At 41.7% G+C, this 26471-nt stretch overlaps 1 protein-coding gene across 4 annotated transcripts in view; it reads left to right on the plus strand.

Annotated features, from left to right (window-relative positions):
• The first annotated feature begins 823 nt into the window (after nt 1-823).
• The window catches only part of TMEM117 (transmembrane protein 117), a 490241-nt gene continuing 464593 nt past the window's right edge, over nt 824-26471 (plus strand). For 2 of the 4 annotated variants that reach the window (XM_045466026.1, XM_045466032.1), the window contains exons 1-2: nt 828-1169; nt 11940-12244. In XM_045466026.1, coding sequence (XP_045321982.1) covers nt 11968-12244 — 277 coding nt within the window. In that variant the 5' untranslated portion in view covers nt 828-1169; nt 11940-11967. Of the gene's footprint in view, nt 1170-1261; nt 1355-11939; nt 12245-26471 lie in introns of those variants that run through there. The other 2 variants (XM_045466029.1, XM_045466027.1) reach the window with 2 other exon arrangements.

The following is a 26471-nucleotide window of genomic DNA, read 5'->3' on the forward strand; positions in this document are numbered from 1 at the left end:
GTTGTTATTTGGTGTGGAAGGAAACAAAGGCCACACACACATGTGATGGAGAAGAGGTTACATCAGAAAGAAAGGAATTGGTCAAATGTGGTCAAAGGTCTTCCTCTGCCATGCTACAGATAAAGCATTTAAGAATTACAGCATGATAGGTTCCTGAGAGCTTCAAGCTTCAACAATATTGCACATGTGTGTGCTTCTGATATATGTATGCATAACTGTATGTATGAATGTATGTGTGATTGTATACGTGTGTATGGGTATATATGCATGTGTACATATATCTGTCCATTTCTAAGTGTGTGTGAAAGTGTGTGAGTTTATAAATATGTGAACAAATGTGTGACTATATTTGCGTGGGGTGTGCCAGACCGGACAGGCTAGAAAGTAAGTGTATGGAAAGTAAGTGTAAGACTACTCATGTCCTCCCGGGCTGTCTCTCCGCACCCCACCTCCACATCGCCAACTGGCAAAAGCAGAAAGGATGCTCTATATGACCTGAGACTGCATTAGAAAGTTTGCACTTCTTTGAGGCTATTCCACCTGGGAATCTCATTGGTTCCCTGCAGGATGGTGGATTTTGCAAGAAGTCTGCGGATTCCCCCAGGACGAAGGGACTGCTGCTGACACGCTAGGCTGAAGCCAACCGCACGCCCCCCCCCCCCCCCCACTCCACCCCCACTCCCACCCCGCCCCCGCCTCCGCCGCTTCCCAAGTGGTCCTGGGTCTGCAGCCGCCTGCTCTGCAGAGGCGGGCCCGGCCGGGGCGGGCTCGGCGCGGCGCGCGCGGCCCGCGGGCTGGAGTCGGCCCGCGGCGCAGGCGGGAGGGGAACGGGAGGGCGGGGGCGGCGGCGGCGGCGGGAGGCCATGCCTCCAGCTGCGGAGGCTGCCGAACAGCTGGAGCCATCGCGGTCACCTGCGCGGCGCCGTCGCCGTCGCCCTTGCGCCCCGGCTGCCCGGCCCGCGGCCGGCGGACTTTGCGGAGGGCGCCCGGCGTAGGCGGCGGCGAGTGTGGGCCGAGCCGGTATTTATAGCTCGGTGACAGCAGCGGCGGCAGCGACGCCGGCGGGCCGTCTCGCCGCTCTTCCCAGCGAGGCCGCCGGCGCGGCGGAGGGCTGTGCTCGCCCGGCTCTCCGGTGTTGCAGACACCCCGCGCCCGCGCGGCCCCAGCTGGTGAGTACGCGGGCCCGGGCGCTGGGCGCGCCTCCCCCGCCGCTCGGGCCGGCCGCAGCGGAGCCCTGCTAGCCCGGCCGCCCCCTCGTCCCTGCCCGCGAATGCGGAAGCGGCCGCGGCTCCCCGTCCCCCAGTTCCCCCGGCGCGTTTCCTCGGTTCCCGAGGATGGCACGCCAGGAGCCAGGGTAAAGTGTCAAGCGTGGGGGGTGGGGGGTGGGAAGAGGCGGTAACGGAAGCACCGGTCCTTTTGCGAAAGGGCAGTTGAGACTCCTAGGTGGAAGGCTGTCGGTGAGGAACCCTGGAACTCCGGGGCTCCCAGGGTTACCAGGACAGACCTTGAACTTTCCTCGCTTCGCTGATTACTAGCACGGGAGCGCTGGAGAAGCACTACGTATTGTTTGTTAATTAAATTAACAGGTTGCTGTTTTGGGGCGTTCTCCATAAAAGCAAAAAAGCAAAAAAACCCAAAACTTGAGTGTTTACTAACTTCATTGTGGCTAAAGAAAGCTATTTGGCGATTCCTATTTTTGAAAATGCCATAGGCCCACAAGTGTGGTAGATCCATGTGGTAACACTTGGGCTACCATTATTCATTCTACCCTCTGTGGAACAATGAACTCTGTGTATGGGTGTGAGAGAGGGTAGTAAACATCACATGCTTGTTTTAGTATTTGTGTGTCTAATGAACCAAAAAAAAGGGTATGTTGAACAAATATATTTACCCCTCATTATAAATGACATACTGTTTGAAATCCACAGAAGGACTTCTAGGAAGATTTCAGGGTTCAGTTTTGTCTTCAGAAAACATTCCTTACAATTTATTGAATATAAAGAATAGTAGAATCTCTGTAAAAACTATTTTTGTTGTAAAGTTTTTAATTTTTTACCATGCCTACAGTTCCTAACACCCGCCCCCCCCCCCCCCCATCTATGTAGTTTAAAAGCAAGTATGGATTTTGAAATTTTAACTTGGGTGTTTATACCCACTCCCATTCCACCTCCATTTGATCCTTTGCTCAGAAACCAATACTTGTCTATTTTATTTAATATGCTTCTTTAAACTGCCAGCTATTTAAAAAATAATTTCAGATATGAATGAATTTTACTTTATTCTTGAACTATTATTTTCTTTGGTGTTTGTTTAGATTCTTTATCATAAACAGATATCGCTAAAAAGAGCTCTAAGCATTTTTAAAGAATTAATTGGTGAATATGTTTCAACTTTATGACATGAAAGTGTTCATAAATACTTTGCCATTTTAATGAAAAGTTAACTAATTAGAGAGAACTCCAGACCTACTTTGCTTCAGCTTCTCTGTTTTAAAAACTTGCATGATTTAGAACTTTGTTATCCCAAAGACTGCAGGATAAGAACAAGGAAAGAAAATCACTTAAAGGTTGAAAACAATATGAAGAGAAAGTCTAGGAAGGGATTTATGGATATGATCCTCTAAATTAGCAAGGGTACTACAAATACCATCCTGGTGTCTATGTAAAGTCACTTAGGGTGGTTTCATTGATTGACTTAAAAGGTTGCTTTTTATTTAAAAGGCTGTGTGGTCTCTGGTATTGGACCAAAAGCAAGAAGTTCCAACTTAGTTCTGTTATTATTGCGATTTGTGTTTTTAAAACCTGTATTAAGCATTCGCATTATGTAGAATGCTATATATAATCTCCTCATGCCTGCCTTTCATCTAACATTTCAGGATAATATACCAAGACCTTAGGGCTGGTCCAGGCAAATGCATATTTGGTTTCTCCATTTTTCTGCCATGTGTCCTTTTGTAGACTTGAATATCCCCTTATCCAGAGTTTGTTCTCTCTGGAATGGAATCTTCAGTGTTTTTTTGTTTTTTTTTTTTGTTTTTTTGTTTTTTTCTTCTTACTCAAGGCTGGTTCATTATCCCATCATGATCCATAAGTTTTTTTTTCATTTATTAATTCAATAGCAAATATTTGTTGAATGCCTACTAGGTACAAGTTATCACCTAGTACTTAATGGTTCCTAGTGCCCCTGCTTCCTTCCCATTGGAACTTTAGTCTGTATTTTATACTTCTCGGTGTAGGGACCATAGTAGTTATTGAGAATATTGACTTTGGGGTCATAGAGGTACTTCTCTTGTTTCCACTGGTTGGTACCTGTATGACCTTGGGCAGATTATAACTTTTCTGAGTCTCCACTCCTTTATTGGTAAAGCCAAAGGGCTGGTATAAGGACTAATTGAGGTACTGAATGAAAAGTACTTGCCTAACATATAAAAAGCACTAAGAAATGTTAATGATTATTGTACTGTCCATGTCTGCTTCGGTGGTGTTCCTCTCAGGAAATGGCAGTTCCAGTCTGGGTTTTGCCAGGCCCTGTCCACATCCAATCTATCACGTAACTGTCGTCAGCTCTTCCGTTTAAATGTCTAGAAGTTCATACATTTCCAACCACCAGACAGAAATGTGGCCCTTCTGACATGTAACTCACATATGTCACTCAGTCTCCTGTTTCCCGAATCACACAAGGGAAAGCCCACACGCATTGGACGGCCTCAAGGCCAGATCACTAAAGGCCACCTCACAATCGGATGCTACCTTGCAGGCTCCATCTCCTTTCACACTCCCCTGCATCCACACTCTATCCGGTCACACTAGCTTTTTTGCTGTTCCTTAAATGTGCTAATCATTCACTCAGCACAGATTTTTGCAATGTTTTGTTCTCTGTGTCTGGGTCCCTCTTTCCCAGATACCTGCTTGCTTCCCTCCCTTCCTTGAAGTTCTGTCCAAATGTCACCTTATAGTGAAGCCTACTTTAATTTCCCTCCCTGCTGACATTCCCCAGTAACTTCCTCCATCACCTTACAGCTTTTTAAAATATTATGTATCTATTTTCTTTTCTGTTTAACGTCTGTTTCCCTCAGTGAGACTGTAAGATGCAAAACAACAGGAGTGTCATCTGTTAGCAACCCTGATGGGTAGGCCAGTGCCTGGCACAAATAAGCAACTGGTAAATGTTGAACAAATGAATGATGAATGTTATCATGGAATTAACACTTTCTAAATATGATTTTGGACAAGTAGCTTAAGCTTTCTGAGCCTCAACTTCAATATTTGCACAGTAAGGATAGCATTCATCCTTTACCTTGTACAGTTGCATTAAAAATACTTTAATGGTGAGAATAACATAAAAAATCACTCCGTAAATGTAATGTGTAGGTGCTATTACCATCATGCTCATTATTAGTGGGAATGACCAAGACTCGTTTGTATTTTAACAGTGGCCTTCAGGGTAGGAAGTGGCTGGAAATGACCAGGCACTTTACAGATGAAATCTCCTTAGGTCTTCACTTCAGTGCTCTGAGTGAAGTACTTTTACTGGGATTTTACTGGCGAAGAAGTGGAATCTCCAAGAGGTTAGGGATTTGCCCAAGGTCACAGAGCTAGTAAGTAGCGGTTAGAACTGGACCATATTCCTCCCAGCACATCAGGCTGCCCTTTGAAAAACTCATGCTCCTGATTCCTTTGAATCATTCTAGTGTCATTCTAATGGTGTGGTTTTGCCCATTAAAAACACTAAAAGGTAAAATGTGATATAAATATAGGCTGCTATCCTTATTTATCTTTTAAGGAAAAAATATTAAACAATTTTAAACTGTGTCTGCCTTTTGGAGGTAGAATTTTATTTTATTTTATTTTATTTTATTTTATTTTATTTTATTTTATTTTATTATTTTCTTAATGCTCATTTATTTTTGAGAGAGAGAGAAAGACAGAGTGCGAGTAGGGGAGGGGCAAGGAGAGAGGGAGACACAGAATCCAAAGCAGGCTCCAGGCTTTGAGTTGTCAGCACAGAGCCTGATGCAGGGCTTGAACTCAAACTGTGAGGTCATGACCTGAACTGAAGTCGGGGACTTAACCAACTGAGCCATCTAGGCTCCCCTGGACATAGAATTTTAAAAGCAATTATCCTAGGGATTAAATGAAATGATTGTAAACAGTGTTCTGTGAACTGCAAAGAACTTTAAATACTATGCTAGAACTAGGGTAATTGAAGAAAGGAGGCTCTTCTTTGTCTTGTAGCCTTTAACTTTGTCTTGTACTAATACAGCCAAGAATGGCCCAAAGTACAGCTGTATGTGTCACAAAGTGCATACCACAAAAAGTAAAGTACTGGAAGTCTTTTTAAAAATTATTTTTCAAGAGATTGGATTCAAGGTGCCGGGCTACAGTTTATACTCTTGGCACAGTCATCTTTTCAAAGCCCTTTAATAAGAGCTAAGAGAGGTTCCAGGTGAGTTTTCAGACGTAAATGCTAAGGAGCTTCAAAAAACTTGGAGAGATTCTTTTTTTATTTTAGACCGGTGCCCTTCACAATGGAAGTGCCCTGTGCATGTTACCTGGTTAGGTGTTACTAGATGCCGAGACCTGTATTCGCAGGGCTGTGCACTCAGTGTACTCTACCTGGCCAGTAGTAGTGTCTTTTGTAGAGCATTAATTCATCAAGGACTTTTCCAGATGCATCCATAAATTAAAAAAAACATTTTTTTTAATAAAATAACGTTTATTTGTTTTTGAGAGACAGAGAGAGGCTGAGTACAAGCAGGGGACGGGTAGAGAGAGAGAGGGAGACACAGAATCTGAAGCAGGCTCCAGGCTCTGAGTTGTCAGCACAGAGCCTGACTCAGGGCTCGAACTCACAAACCGTGAGATCATGACCTGCGCTGAAGTCAGATGCCCAATCGAGTAAGCTACCCAGGCGCCCAATTTTTAAAAATGTAAGGGTAAACTCCATCTTTTTAAAAAATTTTTTAATGTTTATTTTTGAGAGAGAGAGAGTGTGCATGAGCAGGGGAGGGACAGAGAGAGAGGGAGAATCTGAAGCAGGCTTCAGGCTCTGAGCTGTCAGCACAGAGCCTGACACTGGGCTCGAACTCATGAACAGTGAGATCACGAACTGAGCCAAAGTCGGACGCTTAACCGACTGAGCCACCCAGGTGCCCCTGCCAGGAGCCCCAAGGGTGTCCTCCATCTTAATCAGACTTGTTATTATGCAAGAACTGTTGCCTGAGCCAGGGTCCCTTCTGAGAAAAATGAATTTCACCCTCCTTCAGTGTTTTCCTTTATTCGTAAAGACTCTAATAAGTGATGGAGGCAGGGTACTCTGGTTCAGTCAGATTATTACAACGATTCCTGGGGGATCTATTTTGTTGTAGTCCACGACCTGATTATCTTTTACTTAAACTGTTGAAGTTGCCTATAAACTTATTTTCCCCACTTTCATTATGCCTCATACCAAGTTTTCATGATCTAAGCTGACAGAGAATTCTCTCCCAAATTCTGCTCTAGTCAGTTATATCACTTTTCAGTTCTGAAACTTTTCATTCTCTGGTCTCTATTCAGTAAAATACACAACAACACTTTTGCGTATGTTCCTTGAATTGGCCCCAAATTATCCTTGCCTCTCACAAGATGCCCTCCAGCACTCTGTGCTCCAGCCACACAGAACTCCAGATGCACCTCCTACAGATGAAGAAGAAAGTCTCTTCTCTGCCTTTGTTCAGTGCCCTCCCAACTTGAGTATCGTTACCTCTTTCCCATTTTTCCTTTGAATACCTCTCCATTCCTTGCCTTTAGATTAGCCGAAATACAATACTTGTAGTAAGATGTATAGGATTCCTAATATCTATGATAAATATTAGTCCATCTAGAGCTGGAAACCATGACTGGAGGCCTGTGGATTATCAGAGTGTAAAGTTCCAGCCTGTAGCCAACCAACTTCTTCAATCACTGCTATAATGTGGAAAAGCAGAGGCTTCCAAGATATTGGTAGTGACATCTACCTAATCATGTCATTACTTACAAGAGGGAAGTGAATGGTGTGGATTAATCTAGCTCTCAGATGTGTTCTTTTTAGGCATAGTTGGAAAATCACAGAATGAGCATCAGTGATGCATTGCAAAAGAACAAGCAGATCAACTCAACTACTGACACTTGACGCTCAAAGAACAAAATTCAAGCAATCCTGTAGTCGGTTACATGACCCCGATTCTTTATGATCATGCTAGCCAGGTCCACTGGAATAGTATGAGTAGACTCATTCATCCTAGAAGTACTGTGAATCTTTTATATCACACAGATTCATTATCAGAAACTTCCTAACCAACACGTAATGGGTAAGATTTTGGAATTTTTTCCTTTACGTGGGAAGGCTTGGTGTAGAGCGTTAATGACAAGTGGCTTGGATTTGTATCCTGGTTTTGGCCCAGACCCATTTTGTTATTTGGTACAAATTACAAATTCATAGGTCTCAGGTTCAAATTTGTAAAAATAAGAGTATTTTCTTCATTGGGCTGCTGTGCAATTTAAATAAAATTTGTAAAGCTCATTAGCATAGTGTTCTGATATATGGTTAAGTACTCAATGTTAGCCCTAGTGATAATGATGATAATGCAGAACCTGTGTAAAATGAGATGTTGTTGGGTGGGATCAGTGGTGAGTCAGCATGGCAATTTTTGGGTTCCAGTGCTTTTTTTCTCCTTTTTTTTGTTAGTGAAAGGTAATGGCAGGTTGCTGTGTCTCCTCAACTTGCCTGAACAATGAGGAGGCTTTTCTTTCTAAGTGTACCGATCACCCCTCCCCATCTAGTAGATGTCCATCGATTGCCCACTTTGAGCCCGTCCCTGTGCTGTGCCCTGGAAGTGAACAGCCCTTCACTGAGGATCTTATGACCCAGTGAGGGAGACAAACACATAAATCGATAATTTTACTATAATATACTAAGACCTAAGATAGATCACATTTATTTAAGATAAAAGCTCAGCTTTGGTGGCAGAATTGAGTTTAAAGAAATTAAAAGGGTTTGTAGCCTATGAATACTGTGTAGCATAGTCAGTTTGAACCATTTCAATCCTGGATTATTAGCATTAGAGTCACTGAATGATCATATTGCTTTATGTGAACTACAGAAGTGAAAACAGTTTTGGTGCTTTGCATGCCTGGTACCTAGGGCAGAGATGACTAGGCAAGCTTTGGGTGACCTTGTGGATGAAGTCAGGAAGTGGGGATAAGTAGAAGTTTCATTCAAGTTATTATGTAGGTTTTGAAATTTGGGACCCCCTGGAAGACCTCACTTCAGCTTTGGCATATGAAACAAGAATAAATATCAGCCATGTTTAGCATAAAATAGACCAGTAATTCAGCTGGTCTGTGAGTCACTGAATCTGTTTGTGGAAATAAAGACTAGCCTGCAGACCTGATGGGAAATATTTATTGGAAGAAACACTTCCAGCTTTATGATATATTAGATCAAGGGCTAGGAATGGATTTGGATTCAGATGCTGGCTCTTCCACTTCCTGGATGTGGATAGGCAGCAACCACTCTGATCTTTGTTTACGTGTAACCTGGGGGTGATGGTACCATTCATAGCATGCCTGTGGGAGTTCAGATCAACAAGTACAGGATTGTTGCTCAACTCTACAGTTCTCTGTCTTGAAATAATATAAGTACTGGAGAGGAACAGCTGTCTCCCAACTTTTTTGAATGTTCTAATTCAGTTTGGGCACGTGGACATTACATAGCTCACTAAACAAGATTCTAAAGTTAAAAACAACAATGATAAAATGTGCTAACCCTTCACAAAGCATTTATTCAAAAAACAATCAAGATCCTATGTATTCGGTGTTCTGAATCCTGCTGCCTTGCTTGTATGTGGGTGGGGGGAAAGGAGGTGGTGGGGCAACTACAGGAGAATTCTGCACTGGTAAGAGAAGCAACCTAGAAACCTGTTTAACTTCATAGATGTTACTCATGCCTTGTTCTGATGGGCGTGTAGGAGTGAGTCCTGCTTCAAGACTCATTGGATTTGAGATGATTTCTATGTAGTCTCTCGTGATAGCGGTCTTTGGACATTTCTAAAAACATTGCATGAAATTGAATTGACAACTCATTCTGGCATCCTTGCATACTGAATATCATGAAAATGCATGATGCTCATTTTTGTTCTTCACCACTTTGCTCTCTTTCATGTGATAACCAACTACTGCTATACTTACTGGGTGATGAACTTCACATTAGAAAACAAAATCTTGGGGTGCCTGGGTAGCTCAGTCGGTTAAGCATCCTACTTCCACTCAGGTAATGATCTTGCAGTTCGTGAATTTGAGCCCTGGGTCGGACTCTGTGCTGGCAGCTCGGAGCCCGGAGTCTGCTTGGGATTCTGTGTCTCCCTCTCTCTCTGTCCCTTCCCTGCTCATGCTGTCTCAAAAGTAAACATAAAAAGAGAAAAAAATCCTTGTGCAGTCGTCATTTCTAAGTTGTCTGAGCCGCAGCCCCTGGGAACAGACATTTCAGAGTATTCACAAAGATCACGAGGGACTTGAAATTGTTTAGAAGGCACAGAGACTATCTGTTTTACTGAGTTATATTTCCAGTCCTTTTGTGTGCTTACATTGCTTTTCTGAAAAGGTTAAGACAAGTCTTCATTAACTTAGATTGTGGGTTTGATTGATATCCATCACCCCAGAGTGTTGGACAGGACTTGGGAGCCTGGGATCCTATTCTCAGGTCTTCCATTGACTTAGAGTTACTTCAGGCTTGTGGCTTGATCTTTGTGCTTTTAGTCATGTGGAAATGAGAATATTTGTCAATGGGAAATTTATCAATTTACCAAAGTGCTCAGGATTTGTGAAGGATTCTTCCACTTATGTATTTTTTGCCTGGGTATAGAAGTATACTCTATAGAGTTAATATAATCATCTCTGGAGAAGAATGTGTCTCCAGAAAGCATTCAAGGGATGACATCCCTGGGGCTGGGCCCTGTGTCTTTCTAAGGCAGGGGAAATGCCTGGAACTGACTGGGTGATTTGGCTCTACAGTTGACTTCAGAGGCTCAGATAAGAGCTCTGCTGGCTGACTTTGGGTCAGTTACATAATCTGTGTGAGCCTCAGTTCCCTCCCTGTAAAATGAGGTGATGGGAATGATAATGACAGTATTTCAGAAGGTTGTTATGATAAAAATAATTTAATGATGCATGTAGACATCCAACACAGAGCCTGGATGTCATATGCTGTAGGCTTTGTAAGGGTCCCTTTTTTCTCCCAGTTCTAAACAAATTGAGAAAGGAGAGAAAAGAATTGGCAGATTTCAGTGACATCACTACCTTTATTGTTATGTTTTGATCTCAGCTTTTATTCAGTTTTATTGTTATGTTTTGATCTCAGCTTTTAGTCAGCTTTGTTGCTGAAATCATAGAGATATAGCTTAGTCTGAGCACCAAATGGGTTCACCAAAACTGCATCCCACAATTGGATAGACTTAATAACAACCAGTCACAGCCTTGGTGCATCTAATGCAGGCTTGTGTTCTTTATAGGCAGGCTGCCTCCCAAAGAGAAAGGAGGAGGTGAGCAAGATTTTGCAAGTGGGGTCTGCACAAAAGAGTTTTAAGAAAGCTCTTTACTCTCAATGCACCTCGAGGTTAGGACCCACAGATAGAGGCATAGTATGTATTTTGCAATGCCTCTGTGCCTTTCCAAATGCCTAGATTGAGCATTCTTGCCTTTTCCACTGGGGAAAAATTCCTACTAATCCTTCAGCCCTGAACTTGGGTTTGTCCTCTGTGCAGTCTTCCCCTTTTTCCTCACTTCCCACAAGCAGAACTGTCTAGTCCCTCCTGCATGTAACTCACTACTGTACTATAGACTCAGCTATTTCATAAGACTTATTCTGTGTTGAAATTATTTGACTGAACCTTTGTATAAAAGTCCATACACAACATATAGGAAAAGGCCTGAGAGTACAGATTATTAAGGGATCATGCTGAGGAGAGGGATTGGGGCAGAGGAAGATGTTTATTTTTTGTTCCTATGTGCTCAGATTGCTTCTACATTGCTTTCATTTTTTTTTTTTTTTTAATTTTTTTTTTCAACGTTTATTTATTTTTTTGGGGACAGAGAGAGACAGAGCATGAACGGGGGAGGGTCAGAGAGAGAGGGAGACACAGAATCGGAAACAGACTCCAGGCTCTGAGCCATCAGCCCAGAGCCCGACGCAGGGCTCGAACTCACGGACCGCGAGATCGTGACCTGGCTGAAGTCGGACGCTTAACCGACTGCGCCACCCAGGCGCCCCTCATTTTTTAAATGACTCTATATTATGATTGTAACCTAAAAATAGTAATCTAAAAGAGGAAAAGCGTTGTGTTGTGTTTTTTGCCCTGCATTTCCTCCTGAGGTGACCTCTACAGGTCGTCTCAGTCATCACCCCACCCCGATTTTGGACAGTCTTCTTCTGCCCTCTCATGTCTCTTCTCCCCCTGCTCTTTCATTCTTCTTTTCTACGTCCCCCATGTGGTCAGAGGTGTGGTTAGATGCCAGCAAAGGGACAATATTTACTTTCCTCAATCTCAGACATGACTTGGGACCATGAGAGGAACAGGTAGCATCTTTAAAAAAACATTTTTTTAATGTTTATTTTTTTTTTTGACAGAGAAAGAGAGAGAGTGAGAGAGCAAGCTGGGGAGGGGCAGAGATAGCGGGAGACACAGAATCTGAAGCCGGCTCTACTGTCAGCACAGAGCCTGATGCGGGGCTTGATCTCATTAACTGTGAGATCACGACCTGAGCCGAAATCAGGAGTTGGACGTTTAACCCACTGAGCCACCCAGGAGCCCCTGGTAGCATCTTTTCTAAATACCTGTTTATCGAGCTGTTACGAATCAGAACAGATAATAGGAAGAGAGACTATTTATTCTCCTGCTCTAACCCTATGTATCTTTTCTTACACAGGTAAACAACGGAATTGAAGTTTTGAAGGATGGGTAAAGACTTTCGTTATTATTTCCAGCATCCCTGGTCTCGCTTGATCGTGGCTTACTTGGTGATCTTCTTTAACTTCTTAATATTTGCCGAGGACCCAGTTTCTCATAGCCAAACAGAAGCCAATGTTATTGTTGTTGGAAACTGTTTTTCATTTGTAACAAATAAATACCCTAGAGGAGTTGGCTGGAGGATCCTGAAGGTGCTTCTATGGCTACTTGCCATTCTCATAGGACTAATAGCTGGCAAATTTCTGTTCCATCAGCGTTTGTTTGGTAAGTACCCGTGAAATGTAAGGTTGATAATGACTGAATTGTATTCTTCAAGATAGAGCCCTGTTGTTTCTAAACGCCAGTTTAGGATGCATTTTAGTTTTCCCTCTAGCCTTAATTTGCTGTGAGCTGTTGGAGCTAGGTTCTTCTGCTGCTCTTTGCCCAATAGTGTACTTTCCTGTGGCCTCAGGAAAATTAACATGAGGTAAAATTAGTCCTAAACTTAATTTCAAAAAACGGCTTCAGAGCCTAAATTAATGTGTGTGTAATCTTTTTAGAGAAGACATGAAAAATAGCTCTTTTCCCATAAACAGTACCTAAGTATGTTATCATGAAGAGTTTGCCTTCATGTCATACCATGTGTTCATTAAAGTAACTTAACCATTGCTCATATATTTACATATATTATTCATTCTGAGAATAAGAATGGCAACTGTAACTTTTTTACCATTTTTCTTTCCTTTTTTGTTTTTATTTTGAACATTGGCTTGAGGATGTTTATTTTTGAGCCTATTCAACCACAGAACAGTATATTAGTACAGAATCCTTTGATAGTAAGCAATAGACAAAGAAAAAAACACTAAAATAGTTCAAGCTAAAAAAAAGGTAATTTACTATAAGGGTACTGAGCTGTTTCTCAAAGATCAAGGATAAAATTCATTTTGGTAATTGGGATAAATGAAACCAGGGGCTTGAATTCTATCAGGATATTCTTTGTGACAATTTCTCTAACATATCTATTTTATTCTGTGTTCACATTAAAGATCACTTTATATCTACTCAGAGAGACTGGCCTGACTCTCTTGGTCCTAAGTTTAAACTCTCAGAAAAGAGCCTGATGTTGACCCAGTTTGGGTGTGTTTTCCACCTTTTGCCTAATTGATTTTGGTCAGGAGTTGGGTGATATTTATCCAACAAATACTCATTGATCACTGATTACATACCAGGAACTATTCTAGAGAGTGAATCAAAAAAGTAGGGACTGTGCCCTTATAACAATTTACATCCTGTAGGAGGGAGAAAGATAGAAAACAAATTAATGTACTATGCAAAGAGGTGATAAGTGTTACTGGGAAAAGAAAGTTTTAAATGCTGCTGGGCCAGTTAGTAAGAGAACTTGGTAATAAAACATTGAATTTAGTAATTATAAGATCATAGGTGACACACTGTAGGTATTTTTAATCTAGAAGTTTGGCTAGAAACAGATGGCAATTGTTTCAGGAAAAAACAAATTGAAACATAGATATACACACACATAGTATTAATTCTATATTCTTTGCAATCTCTACTCCTTAAACTATTGTCCTCTGTTTCTATTACATACATTTATAAAAGGTACATATTTTATGTTTATTATATATGTACATAGTTTCAAGAAGTTTGGTGAGGAAATGAAAGGAGATAGGAAGTAGCTAAAAATGGAAGAAGGACCATGGAAAGATTGTGTTGGGCGTGGCAGTGGGTGGTGCTGGTTTTGAGGAGTGAGATTAATTGATCTGCTTGTCATTTTGGGGGAAAGAGCTAGGCTGAAGTGAAGATAAAGACAGAGGAGGAGAGCAACTCTGAAAGCTTCTTTGCTTTGTGATTTAGGACACAGGTAGAAATAATGGTCTTAGCGGGGACAGGAAGGGAGACTCCAGTTCCTCAGAAATTTTCATGGGAGAGATAAAGTTTGATATTCTGATAGGTCCATTGGGGTGGGGGAGTAGAGAGGTAAGTGGCCTACCACCTGATGATCTCTGTTTGACTATGAACAAGGAAGAGCTAAAGATAAAAAAAAATAAATAAAGATAAAGGTGGAATGATTGGATGATGCAGGAGGTTTAAGAAAGTGGTTAAGGTTTGGAACAGCGACCCTAGGGAATATAGCTATCACCTGCCTACGAACAAACAGAAGCATTACTGATGATCACGGAGGGCTGTTGGGGTTAGCCATTATGAACTGGAATGACATCGATCTGAACTGCTAAGCATTTTTCTTTATGAGAGCTCAGTCACCTGGAACAGAATTTGAGAGTGATTCATCTGGGTGGGGACTGCTCAGGCTTGCTGTATTGGAAACAAAGGATGGGAAATAAATGGAAGGTTCTAATAAAAAAGTTATTGTTTTGATTAACAGGGGTCTGGCTGGGCATGGAAAGGAGGTAAGGAAGATTGATAGTCTGGGAGGAGTGGACAGAAGCTGGAAGATTGGGTGAAACTGAACAGATGAAATGGAAGTAAGAAGAGGGAAAGGGGTTTATGGGTGTGGTGAGATGCCATGTTGTAACAGAAGTACAGCCAGTCTTTAGTGGTGATTTCCAGCTAGGGTGTGGCCTTTATGAGAGCGAAGGTAAAGTACAGAGACAGGTCATGACAGAGAGAGTATCTAGGAACGGGGTGTTAGTTGGGCCATCGACCACACATTGAACAAGCATGGTGCTATGCATAACATTCACAGGGATAGAAGAGGTTAAGGGTGGGGGGGTAAGTGGGAGAGGGTCAGTTTCCAAAAATGGGTGAGGAGTGCTGGGAGACAAAACCATAGATGTCTGTTACAAACAGTGTCTTGGTGTGTTTATAATTTGTTCAGGAAATTTTCTCCGCGTAGAAAGGTAAGGCAAACTTGGACAAAATATCCAGTTTGGAGAAAAGGTATCTACCTGTATTGAGATTGATTGAGAATCATACAGTCAGGGTCATAGTATTAATAATAAGGGAAGATCATTTGCTTCTGTAGTTTCTACATTTTGTTATTTTGTTATAAGATCTTATGTTTTATACTAAAATCACATAACAATAATGGCTTCCTTTTTAATTCTCCTGTTGATATAAGTACTTTAGCCCTGAAAAATCACTCTAGATTTCGGGTGTTATGTTGAGTACAAATTATTTTGAGATAGTGCGAAAATGTGCCCCAATTTTTTTTTTGTTTTTGCTTACTATAGGAGAGATTCTCTAATGTAGTTAGCTTTGTCACTTCTATTTGGCAATTTCTTTTTTTTTCTTACTAAAACCTTATGAAATTATATGGGATATTAGAGAAGGAATGATAACCTTCGGCACATCTTGGTGATAAGTGGAAAGATAACTGGACTCCTGATTGAATTTTTGAATGAACTCCAAACTTGTCTTCTCCTTCTATCTTTCTGCATCTCTCTTTACTGCCATTATTTCTTCCTTCATTCACAAAATGGTAATTATTTGCACACCTGGGTGGCTCAGTCAGTTAAGCATCCAGCTTCGGCTCAGATCATGATCTCGTGGTCTGTGGATTTGAGCCCCATGTCGGGCTCTGTGCTGACAGCTCAGAGCCTGGAACCTGCTTTGGATTTTGTGTCTCCCTCTCTCTCTGCCCCTGCCCTACTCGTGCTCTCTCTCTCACTCTCTCTCAAAAAGAAATAAACATTTAAAAAATTAAAAAAAAAAAAACAAAAAAAAACAAAACATGGGGCGCCTGGGTGGCGCAATCGGTTGAGCATCCGACTTCAGCCAGGTCACGATCTCGCGGTCTGTGAGTTCGAGCCCCGTGTCAGGCTCTGGGCTGATGGCTCAGAGCCTGGAGCCTGTTTCCGATTCTGTGTCTCCCTCTCTCTGCCCCTCCCCCGTTCATGCTCTGTCTCTCTCTGTCCCAAAAATAAATAAACGTTGAAAAAAAAAAATTAAAAAAAAAAAATTAAAAAAAACAAAACCAAAATGGTAATCATTTGCTCCTAATAGTTCTGCCCTTCTCCAGTTAATTCTGAAATTTTCTACTGGAATAATTTTTCTACATGGCTAGATGGCTCCTATTACCTACAAAATAAAATCTAAACTCCTTTGATTGATATCCGAAGCTCTTGATGATCTACCCTGCCTGACTTCAAATCTGGCCTCCTGACATTCCACACTGTACAGAAGTATCTGCAGGTTCTCCAATCTGCTGCGTTCTCTCATGCTTCTGTGCCTTTGCCTGTGCGCCCTCCCCCACCCCGCCCTTGGGCATGATGCTCATCCCCTTCTTATTAACTTGGTTGATTTCTCTTTTTCCTTTACATCCAAGTTTAAGCATGATCTGTGCGACACTTTCTCTGACTCCCTCCTGTCAGATATTGTCTTCCCTCCAGCTCCCATTTGTGTCTTCTTGCAACAGCAAATACAGCAGGGTGCTGTGGAACTGACAGCCACGCAGCATTACAGAAAAGAATCCAAAATGTAACCCAGCACAAGCATTGTTCTTATTGGCTCGGAACGTGATCAGTGTTTCCCTCCTGGTTCCCAGATAACTAGCATTTATACATAATCCATTTTTTTCAGAGGCCATATTTAAACCTTTAACAGTTTGCAGATGCAAGCTTGTGGTAGGTGGTGGTGATGATGATAGTGTGTATGTAGGGATGAGTGGGATTGGTAATGGCAAGCACAGAAATTCTTGTTACAGAAATTGGAATGGTTTACAAGATAATCCAAATTCTTTTGTGCCATCAGTTAAAGTTTTTTTTGTTGTTGTTAATCCTCTTATGAAATGCCAAATAAGAATATCGATAGAATGCCAGTATTCCTTTCATTGTTCCTTTCATTTCATTAACTTGTGAGTCTTCCCTCACTTATTTTATTATGGAATATCTCTTGTTAGTAGTCTCCAAGAGGACAATACCATATGACCAATTTAAAGCATGCATGAGGAAGAGTGATAATTCTCTGAGTACATAATTTAATGTAGTTTGTTGGTTATTAATTTTATTTTTATGAGGTATAAAGATTATAATTTTGTGGCTATTTAATTAACAGCATGAAGCCTCCTCATGATTTATAATTTGTAATGGGAATTGCCCCAAACAAAAATGGTGACGCAAGTTGGAAATTGCATGTTATCAGAGACACAAATGATTAAATGCATTTTAAGTTGCTCACCTCTCACCTTTGCTGTATGGTTGGAATAACACGAGAGAGCTGGGTTTCCTGCATTATCAGCACTAAATTTTATGATTTCAGACTGGTCACAGATCCTAAATTTCCCAAATGTGGAAAATAATGTAGGAGCACAGGGGAAATGAGAATTGATAACGTTTCAGAAAAGCTTCTTTAGATTTAACATTGAATCTTGTTGAGGTGAGTATTATATTTGGATTTATGAGAATTGAATTCTGTCGAAATACTCTCTAACAGAATGGAGTGGACGATTCCATTGTTAAACAGTGGATGATTCCACTGTTCAAAAAATAAGCGTGATGCATCCTAGCCTTTTGGAGAATTACACATTATACATTGGAGAAATCCATGAATAGAGAAATCCAAAGATTTCTGATGATAAGACTTGTATTTCTGATGATAAGGCTTATTATATAGAAATAAGCTTATTCAAGAAATAATTTTTATTCCAAGACAGAATTGAAATGCTTTTCCAAAACATATATGCTTAATACAATAGGAATAGAAAATGAAGGCCACAGAAAAGAAGAGAATTAAATATCTTTCAGTTTTGTGAGTTTTGTTACCTTGTTGGTTTTGAGCTTTCTTGGAGCCTGGGCGAAAGGGGAAATGTGATATATAGCTTGGATACCAGAAATGATGAACATTGCAAGTTTCACAGGGGAATCTTTGCACTAAATTTTGGAATTTCCTTGCCCTAAGTTCTGGTAAACAATTTTCTTTTTACATTGGTTTGTACGGGAGGCACTGAGTAGTGAAGTGGCAAAGGCATAAATGGGTTTCACATTCTTGTATCTTAAATCAAACTTTCATAAAAGTTTAGAGTGTAACTTTTTTTTAACATTTATTATTTTTTGAGAGACACAGAGAGACAGAGCACGAGCAGGGGAGGGGCAGAGAGAGAGGGAGACACAGAATCTGAAACAGGCTGTAGGCTCTGAGCCGTCAGCACAGAGCCCGACGTGGGGCCCGAACCCACGAACCATGAGATCATGACCTGTGCCAAAGTCGGTTGCTTAACTGACTGAGCCACCCAGGCATCCAAGAGTGTAACTTTTAAGAATGAGAGCAGCTCTGTGCTTTTTTATACTCTGACAGTAAGTCTGTGGAGGGCAGAGTGATCAGGGTTTAAATACTGCCTTCTGATCCAAGGATGAATCTTAGGACATCAAGATTGTGACAAATGTCCTCTTCAAACAGACTACTCCTGCTATTTGTCTTCCCTCTTTTCCTTTTGTTTTCTAACATACAAAGAGTCTCTGTTAGTTGTAGTTTTCTTCTTAACATGGGTGGAGGGCAGGCTGACTCAGAATGAGTTGACAGGGATAGGATATGAAACTGATTCTGAACCTGTTAATATTGCACAGCTCCTTTTTTAAAGCATACATATTTGCGTATATAGTTATTTGCATAATTGTTTCATTAATGTCTGGTTTCCTAGCTATGCCACAAGCCTCACAGAGGCAGGGATTAGGTCGAGTTGCTTGTCATTTAATCCTCAGTGCCTAACACAATGCCTGGAACGTAGTAATATTTGATAAATTTGAATGAATAAATTAATGTTCGTTGGTCTTTCACATGTTGTCTTTGCCATTGTTACCTTTTTATTGTAAGCTCGAGAAGGGTATTCATTTGTTCATTCATAAAATATGAGACGTGGTCTCTGCTCTCAAGGGAATTTAAAATCTGGTTAAAGAGAGAGGTACATATGCATGAAAAATTAATTACTCTGATAATACAAGGAAGTGCATATCAAGTATCAAATGAATAGTCCAGACTGTAGGTGCTATGGGAATTCAAGAGGAGATGCGGGTGGGCCGGGAAGGTGAAAGAAAGCTTTGCTGCCAGCGTGGGATCTGAGTTCAGTTTGAAGCACGAGTGGGATGAAAATAGTCAGATCTGATGCAAAGAATTCATTACAGATTTCAGGTCATGGAGTAGATGGTGTCAGCCGAAGAGATGAAAACAACTTAGTTTTTTTTAGAGTTGGGAAAAACTGAGGAAGTTGTGCTCATTTTGAAGGGAGTGAAAAGTTTGCATTAAGAAAGAGCAGGAGGTGTTACAAAGGCAGGCTGAGTCCATATTCTTTCTTTGGTCTTTAAGTGCCCTTTATCTCTTCCATTGTGGTATTTGAATCAAAAAAAATATTTGAACAAGATAGGAGACGATGACAAGATTCTCATGAATCAGAATGAAGCAGAATCTAGTGGGAATCAGAGAAGGGCAGGTGAGGGGAGTAGAAAGGAAAGAAGGAAAATATTTTTGGAGCCTCTTGCAGCCATTCAGGCCACTCATGAATAGGGCTGGGACAATGGGCAGCAAGATGGGGACATGTGGAACCTTATGGAACTTCACCTGTTGATGGGATATGAGGAGGTGAGAGTAAGAGTGAAGTTACAGGTAACTAGGAGATTGGGTGAGTGACTAAGGGAGTGATCATTTTATTAGAAAAAAAAAGAGAAGAAGTCAGTCAGTAGGACAATCCAGTTAGAGAGGATAATGAGTTTAGTAAATGGTGGGTTTAGGTAATGAGAACACAGACAATGGACCATTTATCTTGAATAGTGCTCAGAACAGCACAGTATGGGTTTACTGAACTGAATCCAGGCACACCATTTCTTATCTAAACTTTGAGGCCAAATGTGTTTCAGAATTCAGTGCATGTGCCTGTAGTTGAGAGCTCGCCCTACAGGGCTGAGGACATACTCTGCTATCAAACACACTGGCATAACCGTAGCTGGATTATATACTTATTCACATGAAGTAGTGTGAGTAAAGACTATAAACAGCCTCAAATCAGTTCGGACTAGGCTTTGCTCCTGAGTGAATTCAGGTTTGGTCATGTCTTGCCAACAATTCAGTTATAAAGATCAGAGTCTTGGGATTTCAGAATTACAGAAACTGGATAATGGACCTACACTTGAGTATAAGTAATATTTTGTAGACATGTTTGATTTCTCCAAGATATCCATCCAGCTGCATAGAAATCATGATGTTTTCAGAAGCCAGTGATTAAAAAAAAGAGAGACGGGCTTGACTGAGATCTAGACATCTCTAAAAGAAGAATATGTGTTGAAAGTGTATTTTTCTTGTGTTTATATTCTGTGAAATATTAAGGAGTTTGCTATTTCCTTTTACCTAGGTCTGTTTTAGTTTCAAATACGAAGTTCTGAATAGAATGTTCTCAATACATCCAGAAATTTGAGAAGACAAATTCCATGATTTTTTCTTCTCTTTAACAAAAAAGCAGTTTTCCATAAAATACCAAGTATCTCAACAGTGTTCTGTCATCTCATGAGTTTAATAAAGCTAGATGCTTGTTTGTTTTCTATTGTCTTAGCTTTAAGTCCAGTCTGAAATTCTTTCCTTTGTGTTTGAGCTATGCATATGATTTTATCATTTCAAAATAGAAAACATTTCAGATGTCCCGGAAAGTATGGGCAAGATAGTCATGGTGATACAGGAGCATCAAAACATGAAGAAACAGATTTATAATGATACGTTTAGGAAGGAAAAACATTATTTTAATGTAATGGTGTGAGTATGGTATGCTCTTTTTTGTGTTAATTGGAGATATGAATACCTAAATAGTATAAATGACCCTCAAGTTTATCCTGATAGTTGATAAGACATTAGGAAAATGCATATTTATTACTTCGGAGGGTGCTTGTCAGCAGTTGATTATTTTAAGTATTGTACTCTCAAATAGGGACTTCATTTTGGCGGAATTACTTGAACAAATGTTGTATACAGAGCTGAATGCTACTTAGAGTATCTATCATTTTAAGCTTTATCTTCTCAAAGTACTGAATTTGATACTCATGATAGTCATATTTAAATGTTTATTACCACCTTCATTCTCAACCAATGTATGCCGAATGCCAAAAATCTTCATTTTTCTTACGCCTCAGTTGTGAACATGTAATTCTTTTTTGTGGAGTAAAATAATTTTGGTTAGAAGTAACCACAGAATTCAAGTGAGAGAAAAATGTTACCCCAGTGCTTGCCAAAAATAATGAAAGAAGAAGAAGAAAAAGCAAAGTTTTTGATAGGAGACGCTCAGAAAGGTAGGCTGGGAGAGGATTGATATTTAGCATTAAAATAATCCCCAAGGAACACTCTCTTCCCAGGTAAATTTGGTGTCTGAGAGTTAGTGAACTTGGTAGCCCTTTGCAAAAAACTTATGCTGCTTTAATGTCCTTATAGAGCAGGAAAGGAAGATGAGGCTGCAAATCCCGGGTCTCTGGCCATTTCCTCCCACCCCTTCGTTAGTTTGCAGCCACAGTCATCGTGGTCCATTAGCACTAAAGGGCAATCAGCTGCAGCTCTCAGTGTGCTAGGATTGCCTGGCTGCTCTAGTTCCCATAGGATAGAGGATGCAAACACTGTGAAAGGATACCCTCAAGGACTTACTAAAACTAACTCAGAGCACTGTAATTAAGCAATTATTAACCAGGTACACTTCTGGATACTTTTTATTGTGCTTGATAGATGAATCATCAGAGGCCAAGGCACCCTTTCCTTACCAGGTCCAATCATTGCCTCCTCTTCCTCTTCTCGTTTCCCACGTATGGGAGGTAAAGGTAGAACTTTCTTATGGAAGCAACTATCCATTGGAATTGAAGCACGCAGAGCCATGCACAGGGTGCTGAGAGAAACCACGTCACTGATTAATGAAATAGAAGTAGCCTGGCTGGAACTTGATGGCTGGTTAAACTATGGTAACGTTGAAAGTGAAGAGTGCTTGATCACTTGATTCATTTAAAACCACCTTGATAGGAATTGATTATGGTTCAAATAATAGGGTCAACAATCCTAGGTGGGAGAGGAGTATGATTTGAGAGGACACTGATGAATAAAAGTATTCCCTGCTTTGATTTCTTTTCTCTTTTATGAATTCCTAACATTGGATTATTTCTTGAAGATACTCTCACTGGGTTAAAGTCTTATGCTACTTGGGAGGTATGATGAACTAACAAGGATATTAATAATTGCCTTCATTGGGAGATCTAGGTCCAAAGGGTAAGTGTTGGTAGGTGGGAGAATGTTCTGATACGGTAGCTGTGCAGAATTCTGGATAGAAGGAGGGAAAGGAAGGCCATTAGAAGACCTAGGGGTTCACAGGGAGTCAGACACAGAGCCTCTCCAGAGGAAAAACCCGCTATTTCCAGCAGTGGCCTTTAAGCTGCGTATTGGATTTTGAGTATCAGTGGTGCTCAAAGCAATTCTCTGTTGTTTGGGTTTGTGTTTTTATCATGGCTGTGGCCCTGACTTACTGTTGATGGAAAAACAGAAATGCACAGGGTTGATTTGCCTGGCTCCAAGGTCACAGCAATAGCCAGCAGTAAAATTGGAACATAAACTGAAGCCTTCTGATTCCGACAGGCGCCTTTTCAGGCATCCCAGATGGCAAACCGGCAGCAGGCGAGCCTCAGGACTGAGGCGAGCCTCAGGACTCAGCAGTCTGCCTCAGGACTGAGTTGAGCTAGGCCACTCCCTATGGCTTCGCTCCACTTTGTCTGTGTTCAGGGATTTTTTCTGGCACCATCTCCTGCCTGACTAGCCCTCTCTTCTGGGTGAAGAAAGTCATTTTGTTGACCCTGCAAGCAGTTGTCCAGTTCCAGGAGAAAGCCTGTTATTGCTGCTGACCCAGAAGATGTCGGCACAGGGCTGCCTGTCCTTGGCGCCATCGGTGATCTCCCTTTCGGTGCTGGGCTATTCTTCTTCCCGGATTCAAGAGGAATGTGATTACACATCAAGATTTCCCTTGACTAGTCCATGCTTGTTAGGATACTTTGCATTTCCTTGAGGACAGACCCATTGAAATGGATAGACCAGCTAAGAGTAGACAAGCAAATTCACACAGACACCTGAGGGAGCAAGTTGCAGTAGCCCAGGGAAGTTAGTATTTGCATTGTAAATTTTTAAATTTCGTATTTTCTACAAACTGGCTGTGAGCACCTTGCCCAGGTGATCAGGTGCACCAGTGTGATAAGGCTGGCCTCTGCCACAAGTCCCCCTTCTTGCCCTCTGCCACTGTGACCTAGTGACATTTAGACACACCCATGAAATCCTCTTGGACCTTTGTTATTGTACTCCTGACCCAAATAAAGACACTTGCCCCCTGTCCTTACTCTCTTAGCTCCCCACCTGCTTGGTTAAGCCTGCTCCCTTGACCCTCCATGTCTTCTTTCCCCCATGTGGCCCTCTTGGGGCATGCGGTGACTCTCTCTAGGACTGAGTGTAATAAATGTGTTCCTGTCCCTCTTCCGTGTACCCTCTGGGGCCACACCTGACTGACCATCCCTTGAAAGAATACAAAGCAGTGTTTCTTGCTGCTTCATGACCTATCCCATTTCTCTTTTATGTTTTTCCCAATTTATTCCTGTTTGAAATGCTCCATGTTTTTAGTATCATCACTGATAAACATGTTGAGTACCCATCATTTGAAGGGATGGTGCCAGGTGCCACAAGTCTTATCTTTCAGGAGGTTGTGGTGAGTGAAGGAGATCAGACACAGACATAGGAAAATACAGCTGTAATAGGATTCTGATGTCAGCATATGATAATTGCCATGTAAGCAGGATGAGGAGCCTATTCTGAAGGGGGAATGAAGTCATTCCCGATAGAAATGGTCAAGTAAAACCTTATAGGAGGAGTTCATGGCAACTCTAGAATCCCAGGGTGAGTGGATTTGGTGAGAGCTTCCTTGGTATGTTTTCAGCCAGTCTCTGAGTACCTCTAATAATGACGAACTCACCATCCCCTAAGAAGTCTGGGTCTCATTACTGTTTCTGCAGTAATTCTTGGGTCTGAACCTGAGCTGTGCCTTGTGGCCCCAGGAGAATTCCACTGGAGGGAGGAGGGCATTCCAAGCTGGAGAAATGTCAGGCATACAGTTGTAGGGAAGGAAAGGACAGCTGGTTTTGTGGGAGAGTGGAGCGGGGTAGTTTTCCTACCATGGCAGATTGGGGTTTACAGGAGGTTGGAAAGGGAAGCTTCAGGGCAAATTGTGGAGGGTCTTGCATTTCAGGTTCAGGAGCTTAAAACTTATTCTGAAAACCATTGGAAGCCATGGAGCATGCTCCTCTTTTTTAAATTTTAGGTTACAAAAGTGCATAAGACTTTTGTGAACAAAACAGAACAACAACAACAACAACAAAACCACCCCCAGATTATATGAATGAAGTCAGAGAGCTTAAAAGGTTTTGATCACAAGAGTGACAAGATCAAAACAGTGTTGTAGGATGATGGATGCAGAATGACTGGCTTTGAGGTGGGGAGGGTGCTTCAGTCACTTGGGTGTACCTGACCTTAAGAGATCAAGGCTCGGTTTAGAAGTGGCAGTGAAGGGGGACTGGAGGGGAAGGAAGGAAGCAGGGTTGTGAAGGAAGACCTGATAGTGCAAGCACACTGTTCTTTTTTTAAAGTTAACATCTTCATTTTAAGAACTCTGGTCCCGGGGCACCTGGGTGGCTCAGTTGGTTGAGCGTCTGACTCTTGATTTCGGCTCAGGTCATGATTTCATGGTCCGTGTGGTGGAGCCCATGTTGGGCTCTGTGCTGACAGAGCAAAGCCTATTTGGGATTCTCTCTCTCTCTCTCTCTCTCTCTCTCTCTCTCCGCCGCTTTCCTCCCCCCCCCCCCGCCCTCCCCCCCAAAAGAACTCTGTTCCCTGAGTCCATTTCCTTCATTTACTAAACATAAGGTGTATCCATCTATTTCTAAAACTAGAAACTTAAATTCTCATTAGATCATCTTACCTTCTTTTCCAAGTTTGCTGAAAGAAATGAATGTATTATTCTGGTCATTTCTAATGCTAGAAGAGACTTTAAGAAAAAGCAGATTTGGGACATCTGGGTGGCTCAGTTGGTTAAGCATCAGACTTCGGCTCAGATCATGATCTCATGGTTTGTGAGTTTGAGCCTCACATGGGGCTCATTGCTGAGCCAGCTTCAGATCCCCCCCTTCTCTCTCTGCCCACCCCCCATCAAAATAAATAAATAAACTTTAAAACAGATTTATGTTCATAATTATGTATTGTGAAGATCCTAATGCCACTGAATTTCCTTTTTGAAGCTTAGTGTTTGCCTGAACTTGTTCACTGTTTTGGATCATGCTCATTGATTTGTCTCAATTCACTTACAAAGTATAGAAGCGTCAGCACCTCAGTACTATAGGCCTTGATTTTGTTCATTCAGTGCATGCATATTGAGCATTTTTTCAGACTCCGGAGATCCAGCATTGAACAAAAACAAAGTCCCTGCCTTGACTGAGCTTACACTCTAGTGGGAATAGATGGACAATCAAGAAATAAGTTACCATATATTATGTCAGAGGGCAGTACATGCTGTGGCAGTCACCAAAGCACGAGATGTCTGGGAAGTTGTGGGAATTTCCTCGGATAAGGTGACATTTGAGCAAAGGTCTGAAGGAGGTGGGGGAGCCAGCAGCGCAGCTTTCTGGGGGAAAATGACCAAGAAGAGGGCGAGGCAAGTATAAAAGCCAAGACGGTAGTGTGTGTTTAAAGTGAGTGAACTGCAAAGAGGCCAATGGCTGGAGCAAGGTGAACAGGAAGACAGCAGTAGTGGGGATGGGATGGGGTAGCAAGCTTATAGGCATTTGGTTGTAAAGAGTCCTTTCCCCTTGAGTAAAGGGAAGCACTGATAAACAAATGCTTCTGTATAACTAAGAATTTGGTATCTACTATGGACATACTGCATTAAAAATTGGCGTTCTAGTGAAACCCTTGAGCCCTGCTTCCTGGTCTATTGTGAGATGATGCACAGTCAATGATTTTCAATCTGGCAGCTCCTTTTACTCTTTGGAACAACCATTATGGCTCCTGTATGGAGGTGCTCACCCCACCTCCCTCCCTCCAGTGGTATATGGAAGTGAGGAAAGCTGCTTTTTATGGTGGGTGAGTTATTTGATTATTTTATTTTATTTTATTTTATTTTATTTTATTTTTTATTTGATTATTTTAAAGAATGTCTGTACCCTGTGCCTGTCCCTCATCCCCACCAGCAGGGCTAATTCTGTAATGGTATTTTTAGCAGTGGGGGTGGGGAGATGGCCCTGGAGGCAGCAGCTCTGGGGACCGCCCCAATTGTTTGTTTCTAAAGTTCAGATTATCCCGGTAGGGTAAGAAAAGCATCCTTCTCTAGGGATGAGTAAGTGTTCTGCCCATTGGAGGTCGAGGGGTGGGGCATAGAGGAGGTTTATGGCCCTTCTTAGGTTTTTTCCTCATTACTCCTCCATGAGACTGTTAATTTAACCACATGAAAAATGGCCATATTCGTTTATTTCTGGGTTGCTCTCCTGCTTCTATTTAGAGGCTA

The sequence above is a fragment of the Leopardus geoffroyi genome, chromosome B4 (assembly GCF_018350155.1).
Source record: "Leopardus geoffroyi isolate Oge1 chromosome B4, O.geoffroyi_Oge1_pat1.0, whole genome shotgun sequence".
In the NCBI taxonomy this organism is placed as follows: Eukaryota; Metazoa; Chordata; class Mammalia; order Carnivora; family Felidae; genus Leopardus; species Leopardus geoffroyi.